Here is a 19,345-nt window from a genome sequence, read left to right as displayed (position 1 = left end):
GAGGCTTGAGGCATTTTCTTAGAGTAGAAGTCCCTCCTTCACTGATTATTTTTTGTCAATGGATTCCCCAATGAGGTGATGGGGAATCCAAATGGCATACGTAGAAGAGGCATGTTCAGATGACCAAGTTTAGCCACAAAATCCTGCACATATGCACAGAAATAGGAGACTGAGATTTGGCAAATTACATTTACAAAAGCATCAACATAAAATAGAGCTGAAGACATCAGCTGTAATTGTTCTAAGAGAGCAGAGTCTTTAAAGACAGGTTCTTGTACTCGGTTCATTGATCTTAACCAGTTAGTGATAATCTGGCAAATAGACATAGCGGGTATTGCTGGCTACGGGGTTGGACCTACAAGAGGAAATAGGGCCTTTAAAAGGGATTCCATATGCTAAAATGAGAGCACAACCAAAATCCTTTTCCAAAGTATAGATCCCAGCAAAAAGCTTAGGAGGAGACTAAAGCCTTTCAGGGTCGATCCAGTCCAAGTGTGCAATCAATCATGGTTTGTATGATAAAGTATTTTAGACTTAGCCAGTCTCTTTGTACCTATAGGGGTCCGGTCACACCGCATCATTTAGAGAGTGTCCACAGTGGAAAGCATTTGTATCAAAGTCATAGTTGTAGCTCACAGAATGCAGGAGGGAAAGTCTTCCACCGTCTCTGCTGCAAAATCAGTGCCCTTAATACTTTCCTCCATGACATCTTCCATTAAAAAGGAGGTTCCGATTCCTGAATAGGGTCAGAGGGGAAAAAAAAAAAAAAAAAAAAAAAAAAAAGAAGTGTAGCATTTCTGGCCTTTAGAAACTGAAGGTTCTAGAAGCGCTGAAAGTTCTCTTACAAATTCAGACGTGGTGGCAAAGATATCTGCCTTTGTCAAGACAGGCCACCTGACATACGTGCAAGAGGGAGCTAAAGTAATATGAGGGGAGTGGGGTCAATAATAGGACATATCTATTCCCTTGTTGCTGAGAAATCACCCCGAGCAGCGATCTGTATTCCTGTAACTGTGCCTCTGTAGCAGATGACAGTGGAAATGCTGCAAATGTTCTTGGATGGACAGAAGGGCAGACATACACTATCTAGGAGGTGTGACATAATAACCCCACCCTGTTGATCCTAAATCCAGAAGGGGGCTTGGGGGGGCCCAAAATAATAAAAACTGTAAAAGTGGGTCACACTGAGAAACATTACTAAACCGCATAGTATGCTATGCCCCGTGAACAGTGTTTTCAAAAGCCAGGACTCAGGAGGTCCTCAGTCTGGGAAGCAGGAATGGACCACAGCCCCGAACCTGTATAGCACACTGCAGCTATTGCCACAGGTTGCACGTCATAGAAACAATAAAGAGTGACTGCAGGAAAAAGACCAAGTGGTCCATTGAGTCTGCCCCATTCTTTAACTTTTTTTTGAGTATAGGGTAATAACTGTGGAGGATGAGCTACACAGTTGTAAGGTAGGGGTAGGATAGGCTTCTCTAAAAGAGGAGGGTTTTCAGGGATCGTCTAAAAGCTAATAGAGTAGGAGATAAAATCGGACAGATTGGGGTAAGGAGTTTCATAGGATTGGAAAGGCTCTGGAAAAGTCCTGGGGAGCCTTAGAGAAGGTGGTGACGAGGGAGCTAGAGAGCAGGAGGTCTTGATTGAATGATTAGGTTGGCATTTTGAGACTAGGCTAGCGATGTAGCTGGGGGCCAAGTTGTGGATGGCTTCATAAGTAGTTGTTGTATTTTGAATTTAATATTTGTTGGATGAGCAGAAGCCAGTGGAGGGATTGACAGAGAAGAATAGCAGACAGAGCGATTGGTAAGGTGGATGAGTCTGGCAGCAGCATCCATGATGGGATTGAAGAAGTGGGAATAGACTATGTAGAGGTAAGCCAATGAAAAGAGTTGCAGTGGTCGAGGCCAGAAATGACCAGGGAGTGAATTTAGAGCTTTGTTGTGTCATTGGTTAGAAAGGGGCGTATTATGGAGATGTTGGAGGTTGAGCCGGTGTTCTATCGAATAGTGCCCTCCGTTGAAAAGTGCATGCGCAAAACGGAAGGGCACGCCAGACTATTTCCGGATCAGCTGACGGGACGTCACTATAGCGCATATTGTAGAAGGTTTTATTTCAATGGGAGATACCATTTCACAGGCACAATTGAAAGCTTTGCAAAGAGCAAAGGGACACCGTTGTTGTCAGATTGTGCTTCGCTGTTGCAGGGCAGGTTGTGGGTGGGATTTGTCTGTGTTGCAAGCTGCTCTTAGACACAGGTAAAACCCGCCGTTCAACACACCAAACCCGCCCTGCAAACACAGACAAAAATGGGGATGGGCTTATAGTTGTGCCATTGATTTGGCAGAGAGATCAATGGAAGAAGCACATGGAGGAAAAATTCTAAGTTTGGTTTTGGATAGATTGAGTTTGAGGAAGTGGTGTGACATCCAGACTAATATATCTGTTAGTCTGGATGTCACACCAGACTAATATATCTGTTAGTAAATTAGTGATATGTGAGGAGACATTGGGAGTGAGTCGAGGGGTAGAGAAATAGATTTGGGCGTCATCAGCGTGGATATAGTATTGGAAGCCACAGGAGGCTAGCAGCTGACCCAGAGGGGAGGTGTAGATTGAAAATAGGAGAGGTCCAAGAACAGAACCTTGGGGGGACTCAAAAAAATAAAGGAAGAGGAGAAAGTAGAATTGTAAGTAACGTTGAAAGTGCGGTTGGGTAAGTAGGAAGAGAACCAGCAAGGATTACAGTCAGTCACAGAGACCAAAAGGAGTGGAGTTTGAGGAGGAGGGGGTGGTCAACCATATCAAAAGGCAGCAGAAAGGTACTGCCCTCCTGAACCTTATTCACCCCCTTGATGCATTTAAAAAGGTTTCAATCATGTCTCCCCTTTCCCTTCTTTCCTCCAGACTGTACAAGTCTTTCCCGATTCTACTTCTCAGACCTTTCACCATACTTGGACCAATGTAAGTAGGCATAAAAGATCATACCTGGAGCTCAGCTTGAGTGTAGCTTCACTTTATGTACTAAGCAAGTAAACATTCCCTACTGCCAATAGTGTAAAAAACAGAGTTAGGTACCTGGTAACTCTTTTTCTAAGAAGTCTTCCAGGGCAGCATCCGAGAGATAGGCTCCTCCTCCCTAAAACAGGAAACACATTAGTCCACCATTATAAATTTCACATTCTTACCTGTGTGCCTCAGTTATGTTAAAGCACCGAAGGAATTCCCTGTAAGCTGCAAGCTCCCCCTCTGTACCTGGTTTTTGTTGTTTCAAGGGTGGGAACTAGTGCTGCCCTGGAAGACTTCTTAGAAAAAGAGTTACCAGGTACCTAACTCTGTTTTCTCGAATCGTCTTCCAGGGCAGCATCCGAGAGGATATATCAAGCAATACTTACTAGGGTGGGGTTAGAGACTGGAGCACTTTACGACCAAATGCTTGGTCTTGGTCAGACAGCTGGTCTATGCGGTAGTGCTTAGCGAAAGTACTGAAGCTCGACCATGTCGCTGCCCTGCAGATCTGCTCCGGAGTTGCCCCTGCTTTCTCTGCGGCCGAGGTTGCCCAGGCTCTAGTTGAGTGCGCTCTGATTTCACTAGGTGGAGTGAGATTCTGTGCCTTATAGGTAATCTGTATGGCCATCCTTATCCATCTGCTGATGGTGCTTTTTGAAGCTTGTTTCCCTCTGTTGATTCCTGCATAGAGGATGAAGAGGGAGGTCGTTCTACGCCATTCTTTTGTTCTTTCGAGATACGCTATGAGCGTGTTCCTTACATCAAGTTTGCTGTAAATGTTTCTTTTCCTACTATCCATGGTTGTTGGAAGTGAGGGTATGACGATGTTTTGGGTTCTGTGAAATGTAGAAGAGACCTTGGGTAGAAAGGCCGGATCTGGAGAGAGAATTATCTTGTCCAGATGTATTAGACAGTATGGTTCTATTGAAGATAGAGCTTGGATCTCACTCACTCTTCTGGCGGATACTAAGGCCAGAAGGAGCGCAGTTTTTAACGTGAGGTTTTTGTCTGAGCTGTCCTCGATAGGTTCAAACGGAGGGGAAAGAAAGCCCTTAAGTACTGTGCCCATGTCCCAGGTGGGAGTTTTGTACAATTTGGCTGGTTTGGATCTTTTAAGAGCTATGAGGAATCGTCTTATCAGCGGGTCTTCCGCTAGTCTAGTATCCATGACCGAGGAAAGTGCTGCAACTTGTACTTTCAGGGTACTTGGTGATATGTTTTTGTCTGCACCATCTTGTAGGAAGTCCAAAACTATTGGAATTATCCCACCGTTGGAGATTGGTCTGTCTTCGTACCAAGAAACAAATTTTTTCCTTATTTTCTCATAGATGGCTCTCGTTACCGGCTTTCTGCTGTTTAAGATGGTGTTGATTACTCTGTCTGACAGGCCTTTGTTCTGGAGTTTTACCCTCTCAGTAACCAAGCCGAGAGCTTCAAGATTTTGTGGTTCGGATGGTTGACTGGGCCTTGTGACAGTAGATCCGGGCGGTCCGTCAGTGTCAGCTGAGGTTGTATGCTGAGATTTTTTAAATGACTGAACCATGCTCTCTGGGGCCAGTGTGGTGCTATTAGTATTACTGTTGTTTTCTCTGCCTTGATTTTTTGGATTACTTTTGGGATTATGGCAGTTGGAGGGAATGCATAGCACAGATGCCATTTCCAGTTTTGGTTGAAAGCATCCACCCCGCTGTTGCCATCTGTAGGGTCCAGGGAGAAAAATATCGGAGATTTTGCGTTCGCCCTGGAAGCAAATAGGTCTACTTCGGGTATTCCCCACTTCTGGGTGATTTGAGTGAAGGTTGTTTGGTTTAGCGACCATTCCGTGTGTTTTATCGTTTTCCGGCTCAGGAAATCTGCCACTGTATTGTCTGTTCCTTTTAGATGAATACCGGATATCGATCTTATGTTCACTTCTGTCCACAGTAGGATAGATTGTGTCAGTCTCATCAGTTTTTGGGATTTTGTGCCCCCTTGTCTGTTTAGGTATGCGACTGTCGTTGCGTTGTCTGATTGTATCTTTACATCCTTCCCCTGTAATGCTGGCTTGAAGGTTTTTAGCGCTTCCCCCACAGCTTTCAGCTCTCTCAAGTTTGAGGAGGCTTGTGCCCATTTGGGTGTCCATTTCCCTTGCGAGAACCGCCCTTCCATGTGGGCTCCCCATCCTAGGGCGCTTGCATCGGTGGTGATGCTGACTGGATTGACTTGAGCCCATCTGCGCCCCTCGATGACCCGAAGTGGGTTGACCCACCAGTAGAGTGTTTGTTTGACTGTGGCGGGGACGGGAATGGATTTTTCTAGGGATGCTTGGGACAGAATGTAGTTCTGTAAGGGTCGCATGTGAATTTGTGCCCAGGTGATGGCTGGAATGGAAGACGTCATCAGTCCTAGTACGGACATTCCGTGCCTGATCGTTGTGGAATGGTTCCTTAGCAGGGACGTAATTGCTTGTGTCATTTTTACGTCTTTTTCCTTTGTTAGGAAAATTTTTGACAGTCTGGAGTCCAGCACGTATCCCAGGTACACTACTCTCTGGCTTGGGATCATTTGCGATTTCTCTGCGTTTATTAACCATCCCAGGTTTTGCAGATAGATCATACTCTTGCGCAGGTTGTTTTCTAGGATTGCTGCTGAATCCGCAAAGAACAGGAGGTCGTCTAAGTATGGTATTATTCCAATACCCTCCTGTCTTAGACCTTTTAGCGCTTCCGCCATTATTTTTGAGAATATTCTTGGAGCTGAGGAGATTCCGAAGGGGAGAGCTGTGTACTGTAGGTGCAGCGTAGCTGCTGGCCCCTGGATTGCGAACCTTAGAAACTTTTGGTGATCCTTCCTTATGGGGACATGTAGGTAGGCATCCTGTAAGTCTAGTGTTGCCATGAATGTCTCCTGCGGTAGGATGTTCCTGATTGAATAGATAGATTCCATTCTGAATCTCTTGTATCTTATTCCTCGGTTGAGTGGTTTGAGGTTTAGTATCAGCCTTAGTTTGCCTGATGGTTTTCTTTTTGCGAAGATGTGCGAGTAGAAGCCCTTTTGTTCCTCCTCTTGGGGAACGTGACAAATCACCTTCTGATCTAATAGTTTCTGTAGGGATTCTAGAAACACCTTTGCTTGATTGCTGTCCTTGGGTAGCATGGTCGCTAAGTATTTGGTTGGGGGGCGGTTGGAGAATTCTATTGCGTAACCGTCCGCTATGGTGCGCAGTATGAATTTGTTTTCTGTTATCTCCTCCCATTGGTGGGAGAAAGCCGCCAATCTGCCCCCCACCTGAAGGCAGTCATTGTTTTTTGTTCTTTTGGGTATTAGGCTTGAGGATGAATTCACCTTTGCCTTTCTTGTTTTGTTGACCCCAGTGCTTTTTTGCCCCTGGCTTATTGAATTTCTTGAAATGCCGAAAGGGCGCCTTCCCTTGTCTCTTCTTGGTTTGAGGGAACCCCTTATTTTTTGCTGCAGTCCTATCCAGGACTGTTTCTAGTTCGGGACCAAACAGTAGGTCTCCAGTGAATGGTATGCCACATAAACGGTTCTTGGAAGGTGCATCCCCCCCCCAGGATTTTAACCACAGGGCTCTGCGGGCCGAGTTTAGTAGTGCCGTGGTTCTAGAGGATATTCTGACAGTTTCTGCTGAAGCATCTGCCAAGAAAGCTGCCGCTCTAGTTAGTGTGGGGATGGTTTTAATTAGTTCCTCCCTGGGTGTGTCGTTCTCTAATAGATCTTGCAGCTGGGTTAGCCAGATTAGCAAGGTTCGGGCTGTGCAGGTGGAAGCAATAGCCGGATTTAGGTTTGCCGCCCCTGCTTCCCATGCCCTTTTCAGGAGAGCTTCTATTTTCTTGTCCATGGGGTCGCTGAGGGTACCTGCGTCATCAAAAGCCAAGTCCGATTTGTTCGTGATTTTTGCCAGAGAGGCATCCACCTTGGGGCATTTAGCCCAGGTTTTGGTGTCTGCTTCCGCAAACGGGTATCTGCGTTTGATTGTGGCGGGGATGAAAAGCTTTTTCTCTGGGTCTTCCCATTCCTTTTTGACTATGTCTTTAAGTGTTTGGTGTACCGGGAACGTTCTTGGCTTCTTGGGCTGGAGCCCTTTGTACATTCTGTCATGCATAGTGAGTTCTGCGGTTTTCTGTTCTTTAATGCCTAGAGTGTCAGTGATGGCTTTGAGAAGACTGTGTCCTCAGAAGGAAACAGGTTGCAGTCTGTCGTGTCATCTTCCTCCTCTGAGTCTGAACAGATACCGTCTTCTGATTCAGATTGTTCAGATTCATCTGAATCCACCTCTTGTTCTGCCTGTACCTTGTTCTCCCTTGGAATGTGTGTTCCGCTGGTAGATGGGATACTGGCCTGAGCGACACTTGCTGGCGTTTCTAATTTCTCTATAGCTGAGCGTAGTGGTGCCATGGTGCTCTGAATTTCTTTCTTAAAAGAATTGAGCAGGTCTTTCAAAAATCCCTGTGATTCTTTTGCCACCATTTTGTCTAAGCATTTCTGACACAGGGGCTTTTTCCAATCTGGGGAAAGCCTGTGGCTGCATGAGGCACATGTTTTGCCTTTAGCCTTCCTTTCCTCAGGGGTCTTTGCCTGCAAGCGAGCATAGAGAACAAAAAAACCCCGTGAGTTTAGGTGGTCAAAGGAACTGCCTGTAGATAGGCAGTAAAGAGGTTAAGACAGAGATAATTCAAGAATATTCTGGCTTACCTTGGAGCTGTCCTGATTTGCAGGATCTGCAGGGCAGGGTGGGGAAGCGTCAGACATGATCAGCCACCAGGATCCTCTGCTTAGAGGCCTTTTTATCTGCTTCCTGCATAAGCTCCGGCCCCGCCCCCGGCTGACCCCGTGCAGGTTGGTGGACACACCTGCACATGCCGCTGTATTGTAGAGTAACTGTGCTGGTAGTGAAGGGTAGCATTGAACAAATTTGCTATTTGTATTCTGTTTTCTTTCTCTTTTTTTTTTTTTTTTTTTTAAACTTCCCGCCCCTAGGTGTCCCTGCTCTATCTCCGCAGTAGATAGACTACGGGAAAATGGCCGCCAACCCGGAAGCGGAACTTCCTCGGCGCCATCTTGGTACACCCCCGACTTCCTGTAGCGGCCTGTGGCGGTGAGGACGCTGCTGCGCCGTCCGGAGAGCGGTGGATTCGTTTGGGGGGACAGCCGCAGCCACCAGGGACCTAATTTAGAAGGTGCAAAACCCTCCCTGCTAGACCCTCTGCTGCTGAGGTTTTCGGCAGCGGTCGGCGGCGAGGCGGCGGCGGGGGGGGGGGGGGCGCCCATCTATGCATGTATCCATCCCCCCTGGCGGGCTCCAGATTCTGCGGAAAGCCAGAGGGGGGTGCTTGCGGAAGCATACACAGGCCTAACAGCGGCATGGGGTGGGGATGACAGAGTCCTCCTGCAGCCTGGGGGGATGATTGCAGACCCCTCAGTAGGGGCGAAATCTCAGGCTTTGAGCAATGTTGCCCAGTGCTGCGCCTGCTCGCCCTCCCAAAGCCCCTTGGGCTGTATGGGATGCTGGCAGGGGGTCTCCTGCAACAAGCACAGAGACAGGTGAAAATAAAATAACAAACGTTCTTGCAGCTCCTGTGGGTCCGGAGGAAACACAAACAACTGAGGCACACAGGTAAGAGTGTGAAATTTATAATGGTGGACTAATGTGTTTCCTGTTTTAGGGAGGAGGAGCCTATCTCTCGGATGCTGCCCTGGAAGACGATTCGAGAAAAATAAATACATAAATAGGAAAATCAACCCAACTATATAAATCACTTTTTTTTTTTTTTTTAAATAAATAAATAGAGGAGTGCGTATTCTTATTAAAATAGGTACCTTAATATGTCAAAGGCATCTGTGCTACTGCATATATAAAATTGTGTGTTTTTTCACCCCCTCATAAAAACAAAAAAAAAAAAAAAACAAAAAAAAAAAAAAAAAAACCACACACACACACCGCCACATCGGATGTTCACACAGCTATACAGTACTAAAACAGAAATGACCTGCGTGGAAACCTAGGTAGATTAGACACGGTTTTAATGGAAAAACATTAGAACAAGGGATCCTGTGGTATCAGTAAAAAAAAAAAAAAAAAAAAAAAAAAAAAAACAGAAGTAAAGTAAAAGGGCACTTTTAAAATCCATTAATCTTGCAATGCCTATTCTTGAAAACATGTACCAAAAAACAAGGGCATATTGATGTTTGTGTTTGCTCAAAGCACTAAATTATTTACAGTGAAAATTACCTAGTCAGTTGATCTTTAAATATTTATCCAAGTTCATTTCAGTGACATTCTTCTATATCTTTCTTTTAGATGTATGGCTTGTTTTACAAAATTAGGATGAAACGGGAGACTGTTCTACTCCATGCAGGAAAATATACAGTGGACATAAAAGTCTACACACCCCTGTTAACATGTCAGGTTTCTGTGATGTAAAAAAAAAAAAAAAAAAAAAAAAGGAAAAATCATTTCAGAACTTTTTCCACCTTTAACGTGGCCTATAAACTGTACTCAATGAACAACAAACTGAAATATTTTTAGGTGGAGTGAAGTAAAAATAAAATATGATTGCATAAGTGTGCAAACTCTTAGATTGCATTCACACCTGAGCTTTTCACTGCTATTTTGCTGCAATTTTGTTCAGGTCACCAATGTAAAAAGGCAGAAAAATGCCTGTAATCTGCCCCAAAGAAGCTCATGGTTTTTTTTTTGAGCTTGGGGCATTTTTCAGGCATTTTACTTCAGGCGACAAAACGCTCGCATGTGAACAGATGCCATTGAAATTAATGGGATTTTGCTTGTTGGGAGTTTCAGGCGTTTTGTTCGGGCATTTTACAAGCTGAAAACACTCAGATGTAAATGCAGCATCAAACTAATACTTCGTTGAAGCACCTTTTGATTTTATTACAGAACTCAGTCTTTTTGGGTATGAGTCCATCAGCATGGCACATCTTGACTATATTTGCCCACTCTTCTTTGCAAAAGCACTCCAAATCTCTCAGATTGCGAGGGCATCTCCTGTGCAAATGTTCATATCGCAATTTTTTTTTTTTACTAAAAATTACACTAAAAACAGATGGATGGGGATTCCATTCCCCATCCATCTAGCAGATCGGATGGAAATGGACAGGTGGTCAGTTTCCATCCCACCGCCCCATAGAGAACAGCGGGCTGTGTCCGTGTCCACTCTGCATTAGTGGAGCGAAAACAGACCTGTCAGCCGCCTGGTCAGCAGGGATCAGCAGACAGATCCCCTCCTGAGCAGGCGGATCTGCTTGACAGAGTCCGCTCCATGTGAAAGGAGTCTTACCAGAAGCGGCGCCCCCCTGCAGTGTGCCGGATTCATACGTTTGTACAAGTTTTTTTTTCCCTCCCAAGCCACATGATTAGAGCCTGAGGCTCCAATTGGCTTGAAAAATGTTGGGCTCGGGGAGCAGAGCATTGCACCCCAAATCCACCCACTTGTGACAATAGCAAATTTATATTCGCTATTGTCTTCCAGCTTCTCCTCCTGGCCAATCAGGATGGATCGGGTTAGTTGGGAGGGGAAGTCTTACTAAGTTTGCGTTTTTGTTTTTTTTTTGTTTTTTTAAACAATTTTTTACTTTTTACATTTTAGAGGTTAATAGCGCTGATCAGCGGGTTGTAACTCGCTAATCAGGAGTTGCAGAGTCTGCTGAACAATTCTGATGTAAGCTTATGGTCATTGAAGTCACCAAGCAATAAAACGTATTACTTCATTCTAATACTGGAAAAAACTACAACATGGCTTGTAAAAATAAATAAATGCCATGTTCCCATTCCTTTAACTACTCCGTATTGTAACAAATTGTGAGAGAAACTCCATTCTAGGCATTAGATACTTAGGCTGGACATCATACAATTGAATTCATTTTCCTGTAGTGCAAGGGCCTGCCTGACTACAAACAAATTAAAAGGGTTTAGGTTTGACTTCATATTATATGGTTTTGGTAAATCTAAAGGAAAATTATAGAAGAAAATTGTATAATGTATGGCCAGCCTAAGACCCCTTTCACACTGGGGCAGTTTGCAGGCGGTATTGCGCTAAAAATACCGCCTGCAAACCGCCCCTAAACAGCCTCCGCTGTTTGTTCAGTGTGAAAGCCCGAGGGCTTTCACACTGAAGCGGTGCGCTGGCAGGACGGTGAAAAAAGTCCTGCAAACCGATTCTTTGGAGCGGTGTATTCACCGCTCCTACCCATTGAAATCAATGAGACAGCGCAGCTATACCGCGGCAATACCGCGGCTATAGCCGCGCTGTACGAGTGATTTTAACCCTTTTTCGGCCGCCAGCGGGGGTTAAAACTGCACCGCTAGCGGCCGAATACAGCTGCAAGGACGACGGTACAGCAGCCCTAAAAATAGCGCTGTTGTACCGCCGACGCCCCCACCGCCCCAGTGTGAAAGGGGCCTTAGAGAAGTCATAGGTAAACATGCCAATAGCCAAAGAAAGACTTCATTAATATCGACACTGTCAAACCTGCATTTGTATGCATTTTTAGAGAACAATTTCTAAATGCATATAAATTCACGGAATGCTTTTTCAATGGTGCCTTTCACACTCTGCATTTACAAGCATTTAGGTGTGGTCAGTTTAGCGGGTTTTTTTTTTGTTTTTGTTTTTTTTTTTTTAGGGAAAATAGAATTCTGCATGTCCGGGAACTAATTACACACTTTAAACAGGCATATAAACATGGTTAAAACAGGAATATACTGTATCTTAGGCCCCATGCATTTAGCCCTGGTGCATGGGCTCTGGCGTTTTGCTGCCGTTGGAGGGAACAGGTATCCAGCCACAGCAACTGTTAGACTCTTGGTTTAACAAGCTGCCAGTAGCAGAGCTGGATGGGACAACCATGCCCTCAGCTCACAGCTAAACACTTCAGCCCCATGCCCCAGAGCTAAAAGCCCAATGTGCACGAGTCCTAAACACAGGAAAAAGTCATCTGGGAGGTATAATATAAGTTTTACAAACACATGGATGAATCTGAATGGGTTACATAGATTCATGTTTACATAAATGGTTAAACTGACAATAGAACCAATCAACTAGTATTGAATGTAAATTGATAAGAAACAATATGAATAAGATGCTGTTGGTGTCAGAGTTAAGTACAGCATAAAACTGAGAATCTGTTGACTTGAGATTTGTTTTTGCTCTGAATACTATAACCAAACATCCATTTCTTACAAAGGATGGTGTAATAGAATGAAAATGGCTACATGTTGAATGAGTATATTGGGAGATAAGGTGGAATAAGTGTATACGACCCGCATATATACACTATAGATGAGAAATTTGAATAAGCTTAGGTGGGATGAGATTGAATGGACTGGGAATGAAAGAGGAGACAAAAAAAAAAAAATTATCAAAAATTAATCTATGGCTTCACTCGCTGTGTCTGAAGTCCATGCTGCACAACTATAGCTCCCACGTTCAGAGGCTAACTCAAAGTACAAATAAACAACTTTTGTCTTTTTCTGATGATGCCTTTTGTCAAAATCTTTTTGGAAAAAAAAAAAAGATTTAGTAATGAATAGGAATACAGGTAGAGTTGGCATTTTTATAATATGACCCTCCCTTGGTTCATATCATTTTTTGACTGTTATCAACAAGAGCCCTTTTACAATTTGTCAATCTCAGATTAGTCCAGTTCAGTGAAGTGTAAGAATTGACTCTAAAACAGATCATTTGTACAACAATGTACAGCTGCTGTATAAAACTGAAAAAATGTATAACATTTAAAATTTACAGTAACATCAAGAAAAGTCATCACTTTTCAGGAATTTGGGATATTTTTGCTGCTGGTCAACATAAAAATAGGTCATATTTGACCTGAATAGTAAGTAAGAGTAAAGTATGCATATCCTACAGAAAACCTGATCCGATTTAACCACTTCAATACAGTGCATTTTCACACCCTTCCTGCCCAAGCCAAATTTTCAGCACTGTCGCAGTTTGAGTGACAATTGCACGGTCATGCAACACCGTACCCATTTTTTCCCCACAAATAGAGCTTTCTTTTTGTGGTATTTGATCATCTCTGTGGTTTTTATTTCTTGCTCTGTAAACAAAAAGAAGAAGAGTGGCAAATTTGAAAAAAAAAAAAAAAAAAAAAAAATTTCGCAATAAGTGTATATTGATTGGTTTGCGCAAAAGTTATAGCGTCTAAAATAGAGGATAGATTTATGGCATTTTTATAATTTACTATATAAATGTCGCTGGCATGGAAGGGGTTAACACTAGGGGGCGATCAAGGGGTTAAATGTGTTACCTAGGAAGCAATTCTAACTGTAGGGGGAGGGGACCAATCGGTATTCCTCTGTACTGGGAACAGACGATCAGTCTCCTCTTCCCTGACAGGACGTGGATCTGTGCATTTACACACAGATCCACATCCCGTCTGTTACCGGCAATCGCGGGTGCCCTGCGAACATCGTGGCTGCTGGCCACGTGCATCGGCTCCCGAGTGACGCGCTGGGTGCCCCCTAGACGGCCTGGAAGCCGAGGACGTCATATGACGCCCGCCCAGGATGTGAGATCCCTCCTATGGACGTGGGGATGGAAGGGGTTAAAACTATCCAAAAAACCTCTTCCCTCCATAGTTCATCCATGCCTGCATAGTTCAAGTCTGAAAAGAATACACATGTGCATGTCAAAATGAGCAAGAACAGTCATATGAGGATTGGAAATTATGAAACGAACAAAAGTTCTATACCCAAGCCAAAAAGACACACATACAGTACATACATATTTGAAATCTTGAGAAAGATGGCGTGAGCTCCATTGAAACGTAGACAATAAAACACTGTCTTGATTTATCTCTACTGCTAGACCCGTGAGTGCCTCTATAACCGTATTTAGAATTGTATGCTTTTCTTTGTGGGTGAGCAGCTGGGCATTTACCTCACACAAAGTGCAGTGGCTACCCTTGGAACTACACAAGTGAACGCTAGAGGTGCGTGCTGCAGATACCAATGTGGTATAAAACCATACCACATTATGTGAGCAGCTTGATTGCATGACATTAACACCAAATGATGTCTGGTGGAAATCTAATACAGCTTACCATCCAAAGAACACCATTCCTACTGTAAAGCATGGAGGTGGTAATATCCTGTTATGAGGTTGCTTCTCTGAAGCAGGGACTAGAACACTTGTTAGGATAAAAGAATGGTTGGGACAAAATACCATCAAATTCTGGAGGAAAATCTGCCGACATGTGCCAGAAAGTTGTCAATGGGAAGCAGGTTTACCTTCCAACATGACAATGACCCAAAGCACACAGCAAAAATTACCACATTGTGGTTGAAGGAGAAAAAAAGGTGAATGTCCTTGCATGGCCTAGTCAGAGCCCAGACTTAAACCTCATTGTAAATCTGTGGAATGACTTGAAGACTGCAGTCCACAAACAGTAACCATCAGATTTAACTGAATTTGAGCAGATCTGCAAAGAAGAGTGTGCAAATATGGCAAAGTCTAGATGTGCAAAGTTAGTAGAGACATATCCCAAAAGACTAAAGGCTGTAATTAAAGCAAAATGTGGTCAAACAAAATACTGACATTAGGGGGGTGATCCTATTTCTAACCGATTCGGTTTTTGATTTTTTTTTTTTCTTAAAGGTTGTTGTTACGGCTTTCACTTGGATGTTATAAGCTGCACCGAGTACATACAGCTGGATAAAACAAACTGTCAGTCTTCATTTCAGGCTGCAAAGCAACAGAATGTGAATATTTTAAAGAGGGGGAGAGAGTCTTTTCTATATCCACTGTAGATAAGGATCAGGTCACACTTTATGGCAAATTGCTGCAGAAAACCAGTTAACTTCAATGGTTGAACATTTTTTTCCTTGCCACTGTATTGTATACAGTAGGAAAGGTTAGACTCTCTCGGGTGATTTGTACTTTTCTATTTCCTGCTCTCCCGTCTCTCTGGCACTGGAGGTGAAAGAACTCTCCTCTTACAAATCTGTTTAATACATGCCAGAGGGTTTACAAAGAACTATGGGGTTGCTAAAAGAAAAGAAGGAAAAAAAACAAAACAAAAAAAAAAAAAAAACAAAACAACCAGCACAGCTAAAACATATTCCTTTTCCAGCTTGCCCAGTCCAGCCTGGAACCTTGGGTTGAGACGGCAGATCAGGGATAAGTAACCTCTGCAGTTCTGCCATTCAATTTCAGCTTGGGATACACATTATTGCTATGCAATATTTTAGCTTACCAGGGAAAAAAGATTTTTAAACCCAACCGTAATATCCATGTCCCAAATGGGAAGATTTTCCAATCTCTTTAGAAGATACAAAAACACACACTTTGCAGGGATTCTGATTGAACAGTGGTAAATTTTAAATCTGTCCATTGCTGAAGTCTCTTTTCTGGAGCCAAACAGACCAATGCGATATTATGTGGTGCATCTCCAAATAGTAATTTGTATATAAATTATGCATTATATTTCAAAAGAAACAAAAAAAAAAACAATTTTAATATATTATATCTTATTTATTTCATTTCTTACCTTAATGCTTTTGCCTCAAAATAAATGAAGAGCTCTTTTCCCAAGGTCTGCACTCCAGTATACGTGCAGGAAATCAAAGACATTAGGATGCAGGTGCTGGGAATAGATGATGCATTGCTTGGTGACTTTGACTGAAACAGAGTAAGATAAAAATGTTAATAAAGGAAATTGTTATCTTCATAAGTGGCATAACACATAACAAGGCCTCTTTCAAACGGGTGCGGAGGTCCATATACCATGAATGGTCCCTTTATTCCTGCGTCCCTAGCCATCAGGTGTGGTTTGCAGGCAGCCCATTCAAGTCTATAAGGATGCAGGAACCACAGATACAAGGGTGGATAAAAAAAAAAAAAAAAAAAAAAAAAAAAAAAAAAACTATGCGAATTATGTGCGTTTCTCCGCATCTAATTCACATAGCAGGAGAATGTGACTAGCTCCCTATGGAGCCGGTTCACATATCTCCGGGGCGGCTGCGGAGCGCACTGCACAAAAATGCTGTGTGTCTTTGGCGCCGTTTCAGGGCCAAATTCAGGCATAGAATCGGCCCCGATTCGTCCCTGAAACGGGGAACAGGGACGCACATCGCTCCTGTGTGATCCGCAGCCCGTTATAGTGTGAACCCAGGCTAAAAGCCAGCAGCTACAAATACTGCAGCTGCTCACTTTTAATAAATGGATACTTACCTGTCCTGGAGTCCAGCGATGTCGGCAGCCGAAACCGAGCAATGGCTCGGCTTTCGGCTGCTGCCGCCGCCATTCTCGGTAAAGGAATAAGGAAGTGAAGCGTTGCGGCTTCACTTCCCAGTTCCCTACTGTCACGCTGCGCGTCCTAAGTGGTCCCCGCTATCTCCTTGGACCTGTGTTTCCCAGGAGACAGCGGGGAGGTGCGGGAGGGGGCGTGACTCCTGCGGGAGTCTATTCCTGGAAGTGGATGCAGATACCTGTCTAATACAGGTATCTGCACCTCCCTGCCCCCTGAAAGGTGCCAATTGTGGCACCGGAGGGGGGGAGGAATCAGATGAGTGGAAGTTCCGCTTTTGGGTGGAACTCCACTTTAAATCAAATTTATTTTAATAAAAATGTTTTTGGAGTAAAAATCCATCTAAAGATAGTTTTCTATTTAAGAAACTTTAATAATTTAGTTTATTCAGCATGAAATGGAGCTTAGTTATGTAGCATGAGGTTGTATATTTTGCAATATTTCTGGTAAATATTTTTGGTAAACTCATTTAATAAATCCAAGCTCTGCAAGCTGAGATAACATGCACTGCATTGATGCATTCACACAATGTTACAGTAAGGGCCCTTTCACACTGGGGCGGTTTGCAGGTGCTATTAATAGCGTCTGCAAACTGACCCGAAAGTGCCGCTGCTTTGTCTCCAGTGTGAAAGCCCCGAGGGCTTTCACACTGGAGCGGTGCGCTAGCAGGACGGGAAAAAAGTCCTGCTAGCAGCATCTTCGGAGCGGTGAAGGAGTGTATACCGCTCCTTCACCGCTCCTGCCCATTGAAATCAATGGGACAGCGCGGCTATAACGCCGGCAAAGCGCCTCTGCAGAGGCGCTTTGCGGTGTTTTTTAACCCTTTCTCGGCCGCTAGCAGGGGGTAAAACCGCCCCGCTAGCGGCCGAATACCAACGGTAAAGCACTGCTTATAATAGCGGCGCTTTACCGCCGACACTGCCCCAGTGTGAAAGGGCCCTAATTATGAGATAAAGCAAAGTTCAGAAATATTCCTTTATTCCATTGTTTTGTAAATCTAAGTACACTACAAACTGTATGAATTGGTTCTGATATCACCGTTTTACTAACGTGACAGCTTATTATTCTAAATAGGAAACCTTCATTTTGTTTGCAAATATTAAATATTCTAACTACCAGCTACCATGAGTCCTTACATTTAAAGAGCAGCTGTCATCCATCCATCATGGTAGCACCTGTTAGCGAGCATCCACTTACCTGCTGCCACCACATCCCTCACCTTGTTGTGTCACCTATTAAAGTGAAGGGCATGAGACTGTAGGTGAGTCAACAGCGGGTCAGAGGAGGAGCCACTCCGAAACAGAAATGACAGTTGCTCTTTAAATATTATGATTTAAATCAAGCCATTTTACTAATGATTTAAATCAAATCCACCCTGACACGAACACAGCTGTTAATCCTAATGTGACAGGCATGTGGGCAAGCACTCCAGAATGCACCCTGCACTACAGAACACAATAGTCACAACAGGAGGAGCCACTGAGCACAACCTGGAACACATGAGAGGGGCACTCCCATCAGTGTCAGTATATACAAAAAAAATTTTTATTTTTTTTTTTTATTGAGAAGGTAGACCTTCTTACAAGTTTTTATTGCTATACCTAATGAGGAGATTCACCATTGGCACTGTACTGGTGGCCATGGTCACCATAAACAGAAAGTGAGGGAAAATACATTTTAGAGCTGTCCCAAGAACAAGGGATGACAGGGAAATTTTCAAAAGGGGGACACTTCACCTTCACTTTAACCACCTCAATACAGGGCACTTTCACCCCCTTCCTGCCCAAGCCATTTTTCAGTTTTCAGCGCTGTCGCACTTTGAATGACAATTGCGCAGTCATGTTACACTGTACCCTAATGAAATTTTTATCATTTTTTCCCCACAAATAGAGCTTTCTTTTGGTGGTATTTGATCACCTCTGCGGTTTTTATTTATTGCGCTATAAACAAAAGAAGAGGGACAATTTTGAAAAAACACAATATTTTTTACTTTTTGCTATAATAAATATCCAATTTTTTTTTTTTTTTTTTTAACAAATTTTTTCCTCAGTTTAGGCCGATACGTATTCTTCTACATATTTTTGGTAAAAAAAAAATTGCGCTAAGCGTATATTGATTGGTTTGCGCAAAAGTTATAGCGTCTACAAAATAGGGGATAGATTTATAGCATTTTTATTATTTATTTTTTACTAGTAATGGCGGCGATCTGCAATTTTTATTGTGACTGCGATATTGCGGCGGACATATCGGACACTTTTGACACATTTTTGGGACCATTCACATTTATACAGCGATCAATGCTATAAAATTGCATTGATTACTGTGTAAATGTGACTGGCAGGGAAGGGGTTAACACTAGGGGGCGCTCGAGGGGTTAATGTATTACCTAAGGAGGTGATTCTAACTGTGGGGGGAGGGGACTGACTGGGGGAGGTGACCGATCGCTGTCCCTATGTACAAGGGACACGCCATCGGTCTCCTCTCCTCTCTGACAGGACGTGGATCTGTGTTTACATGCACAGATCCACGCTCCTGCTCTGTTACCCGGCAATCGCGGGTGCCCGGCGGACATCGCGGCCGCCGGGCACGCGCACCGGGTCCCGAGCGACGCAGCCCCCTAGTGGCTCGGTAGGCGAGGACGTCATATGACGTCCTCCCAGAACAATAGAAGCCTCGTCCAGCCGTCATATGACGGTGGGCGGTGGCTTAGCGGTTAAGAGGGGAGTTTCAGGAGGGGGGGGGGGGGAGAGTGAGTGGGAGAGTCTCATTCATGCTGCTCCTCTTGCTATTCATCACTGCGTTACTTTAACTTTTTGGCAATTGTGCGGTCATGCAACAATGTACCAAAATGAAAATGTCTTTTTTTTTTTAAACACAAATAGAGCTTACATTGTTTGCAAAATAAACGAAAGGATGGAAAATTCTGGAAACAACACTATTTATTTTCTACTATAAAACATATCCAATGTAAAAAAAAAAAAAAAAAAAAAAAAAAATCCCAATAAGTTTATATTACTTGGTTTGTGTGAAAGTTATAACATCTGCTATAGAT

General features: G+C 43.6%; 1 protein-coding gene across 1 annotated transcript in view; it reads right to left on the bottom strand.

Annotated features, from left to right (window-relative positions):
* Nucleotides 1–19,345, bottom strand: part of NEIL3 (nei like DNA glycosylase 3) — a 99,258-nt gene that overhangs the window by 64,649 nt on the left and 15,264 nt on the right. Inside the window, exons 2-3 of the mRNA XM_073606749.1 lie at nucleotides 15,535–15,665; nucleotides 12,938–12,940 (exon numbers count right to left, since the gene is read on the bottom strand). Of these exons, the coding sequence (XP_073462850.1) occupies nucleotides 12,938–12,940; nucleotides 15,535–15,665 (134 nt within the window). The remainder of the gene's footprint in view (nucleotides 1–12,937; nucleotides 12,941–15,534; nucleotides 15,666–19,345) is intronic.

Source organism: Aquarana catesbeiana, linkage group LG01 (assembly GCF_042186555.1).
Source record: "Aquarana catesbeiana isolate 2022-GZ linkage group LG01, ASM4218655v1, whole genome shotgun sequence".
Classification (NCBI taxonomy): domain Eukaryota; kingdom Metazoa; phylum Chordata; class Amphibia; order Anura; family Ranidae; genus Aquarana; species Aquarana catesbeiana.
The sequence above is the reverse complement of the archived record's forward strand: the minus strand, read 5'-3'. Positions and strand labels throughout refer to the sequence as shown.